This window comes from Mesitornis unicolor, unplaced genomic scaffold, assembly GCF_000695765.1.
Source record: "Mesitornis unicolor isolate BGI_N332 unplaced genomic scaffold, ASM69576v1 scaffold19041, whole genome shotgun sequence".
NCBI classification, from domain to species: domain Eukaryota; kingdom Metazoa; phylum Chordata; class Aves; order Mesitornithiformes; family Mesitornithidae; genus Mesitornis; species Mesitornis unicolor.
Window position 1 is genome coordinate 9,894 of NW_010161922.1, and position 3,532 is coordinate 13,425.

Below are 3,532 nucleotides of genomic sequence, written 5' to 3' on the forward strand. Positions count from 1 at the left end.
GGTGCAGGCGGAGACCTCGGCAGCGGGGGCCAATTTTGGCTTCTGCGTGGAAAACGAAGGATGAGCAGTGCCCGGAGGGGGCTTCCCTCTCTCCACCCCCATGGACCCACCGTTTCCGCCAAGTTTGCACTAAACGGGACGCAGAAAGAGGGGGGAAAATGCCCAATTTGTCCCCAAAACTATCCTGGGATGCTGACAAGTGGCAGCACCCAATTTTATTCTCAGATTAACAGAGGCCAGGCAGCGATAGGTGCCCCCGGGGAGCCCATGGCCACCTCGGTCCCCCATGGCCACAATTTCACCCCCTTCCCACCAGCCGCGGGGCTGAGCTGACCCCAAGACCAAAACCCAGCACCGAGGGTGCCACGGACCGGGGGCACCCACCAGCGAAAAGGGCTTGGGGTGCAGCTGCCCAAGACCCCCAAAACCTCAGAAACCCTGGCACGGTTGTTCCCCTGCCTCCTCTTGGCTGCCGTGCTGGGAGTCCCATCCTTAAAGGACCATTTCCATCCCTAAAGGAGCATTTCCATCTCTAAAGGAGCATTTCCATCCCTAAAAGGGCGTTTCCATCCCTAAAGGAGCGTTTTCATTCCTAAAGGGGTGTTTTCCATCCCTAAAGGAGCGTTTCCATCCCAAAAAGGGCGGTTTTTTCCCCAGGGATGAGGCGTACGGGCCGTGTCTCACCTCCACCCGCTGCACTTTGGAGTAGATGGTGTGCACCGCGTTGTCCTCGGCAAGCGGCGAGCGCTCCCGGTCCCGTTCCCGGCCGGCTGCGGGGGAACGAAGCGAATCAGAAGGGAACGGGGAGCGGGGGGACCCCGTTTTTGCAAGCCCCATCCTGATCCCGCATCCCAAAAGCTGAGCCCAGGCTCCACTGGCAGGACCCTGCTGCATCCCCATCGCTGCAGCTGCCCGGCCGTGCTCCGAGGATTTTTGGGCCACCGTGGGTCAGTTTTGTGAATTTATCACTGAAATAAGGAATGGGAAGTGGGGCACAGCCCAGCTGAGGCACTCGGGGAGGTGATGCTCGCTCAAATTTCGGCTGGGATCAGCCAGATCTTGAGACCGCGAGATACGATCTCAGCAACGCATCCCCCGAGTGAATTGACGGAGATCAGACGCAGGTACAGGGTTATGTTGGGTTTGGTTTTTTGGGTTTTGTTTTTTTTTTAAGCTGGTTTCCTTCCTGCCTCTCGCTCTGTGCTTCAAAAGGGCCAGGGTGCCCCACAGCCGAGGCACCCATTGGGGTTAGCCCCCTGGTCCCTTTGCTGGGGGCAGTTTCTGTCCCCCCAAAAAGGCTGATCCCACCCGTGGACCCTCAACCACCTCGGCATCCCCCCCTTACGGCACTCACCACCGGGCATGGCCAAATGGATGCCCCCGGCGAGCATCACCACGACGGCGAAGCACCAGCAGCACAAGATGCCCCGTCCTCAGCCCGGCGCTGCCTGGGATGGGGGGCAGAGAGGAGAGGGGATCAGGGGCACCCCAAGACCACAGAACGGGCGGCTGAAACCTTATTTCATCTCGGCACCTAATTTGGGACTGGGTGCAGGAAATGGGACAGGAAATGGTGGGGTTTTTTTGAGCAGCGATCTCACGAATCTTGCGATAGTCAGCGAAAAACCCGCCGGGAGCCAGATCAGAGCCGGATAAAGTGATCGAAGCCTCCCCAGTGGCTTTTTGAAGGCCAACTCGGTACAACGCCCAGTGCATGAGAAGTGGGGCCCTGGGGTGGCCCCATTCAAATGGTCTCAGTGGTGACACCGTGCAGGGATGTCCCACCATGCAACGGGTTTTGGGGCAAGGGGATGAGGAGCAAGCCTGAAATCCCTCTAAACAAGCCTGAAATGCCCCAAAACAAGCCTGAAATCCCTCAGAGCAAGCCTGAAATCCCTCAAAACAAGCCTGAAACGCCCCAAAACATCTCATTTCAGCATCTCCCTTTCCAAAACGAGAGGTTTTTTCTCCCCTCCATGGGGTATTTTCTCAGCACAAATCCCCACAAGGGCCTCGGTGCAGGTCATGGCCACAGAGGGGTGACTTCACCTCCAAGTCCCCAAGGAAAGGGGTGGCCACCGCAGCACCCGGCCCCAGTGAAAGTCCCCCACGTCACGAGGGAGCGTGAAAAAACCCCGGCGAGAGGGGGTGTGACTTCCATCCGCCCCGAGAGCCGGCGAAGGGGAAGTTGTCACCCATGGTTTTAAAAATGAGCTGTGAGCACCGGGGCGCAGCGGCGGCCGGGTGTGACCTGTGTTTTACTGGAAGGACTGGGCAACCCTGGGCCACTTTCTCATGACAAAAAAATACCCAAAAAAGCTCATTCGAGGCTGTCTAAAGTGCCACAAAAAAAAGAAGCAAGAGCAGGATGGGGAGGTTGGAGAGGGGTCAGCATCCACGGACTCAGCATCCATGGACTCAGCACCCATGAACTCAGCACCCATGGACTCACCCCCTCGCTCGTAGCCACACTCGGAGAAGTTGTAGGCGACAACGCGGCGGCTGACGGGGTTGCTGGCGGTGCAGGCACAGGCGATGCTGACGTTTTGCAGGGGGTAGGAGAGGCGCAGGACGCTGCCGTTATGGGCACAGGGCTCCGAGGTGCCGCTCCAGTGGTAGGAGACGCCATCCCCTCGCTCCGCTGTGCAGTTGAGGGTGACAGCGCAGCTGCTGTTGACCAGAGCCTGGTGCAGGAGCTGGATGGTGGGGGCGGACACTGGCTCTGGAGGGAGAGAGGGGACAAAGGGTTGGGTTGAATCATTCAGGTTAGAAAAGGCCTCTAAGATCAAGTCCAATGGCAACCCAACCCCACCATGGCCACTGAATGATGTCCCCAAGTGCCACATCCACACGGTTTTTGGACCCCTCCAGGGATGGGGACTCCACCACTGCCCTGGGCAGCCCCTTCCAGTGCTTGATTTCAGTCCAGAGATTTTCCCTCATATCCAATCTAACCCTCCCCTGACGCAACTTGAGGCCATTTCCTCTTGTCCTATCACTGTTTACATGAGAGAAGAGACCAACACCCACCTCTCTAGGCCCTCCTTTCAGGGAGTTGTAGAGGGCAATAAGGTTTCCCCTCACCTCCATTCCTGCCTGGGAAATCCTGGTGGCCTTTCCTAAATCCCTGGGAGATGGAGAGGAACTGGACTGACCCCAGACCTGCTGTGAACAGGTTTGATGGTTGGACTCAATGATCTTAAAGGTCTTTTCCAACCAAAACCATTCTATGAATGGCGCTGGAGAGGGACGTGGTCTGCGTGCACCCCTTTGATTTTGGGGGCATCCAGATGGGGCCGCAAGAAGGTCCTGGACTCCCTGCAGCACATCTGGGCGGGCATCTCCCACCCTTCCAACCACCTCTAAGCACCCAGACCCACTCCCAGCACCCACAACAGGCTTGGAGCACCCATCCCGGTCCCACTGAAGCCGCGTGTCTCACCGTACACCTCCAGCTGGATCTGCCAGACCTTCTCCTCCGGCCCCGTGCTGACGCTGTACTCGTAGAGCTGCCCGTCCCGCCGACTGGTGT

General features: G+C 58.2%; 1 protein-coding gene across 1 annotated transcript in view; it reads right to left on the bottom strand.

The window, feature by feature from the left end:
- Window positions 1-3,532, bottom strand: part of LOC104547682 (signaling lymphocytic activation molecule-like) — a 4,761-nt gene that overhangs the window by 638 nt on the left and 591 nt on the right. Inside the window, exons 4-6 of the mRNA XM_010193487.1 lie at window positions 3,443-3,525; window positions 2,453-2,722; window positions 685-770 (exon numbers count right to left, since the gene is read on the bottom strand). Of these exons, the coding sequence (XP_010191789.1) occupies window positions 685-770; window positions 2,453-2,722; window positions 3,443-3,525 (439 nt within the window). The remainder of the gene's footprint in view (window positions 1-684; window positions 771-2,452; window positions 2,723-3,442; window positions 3,526-3,532) is intronic.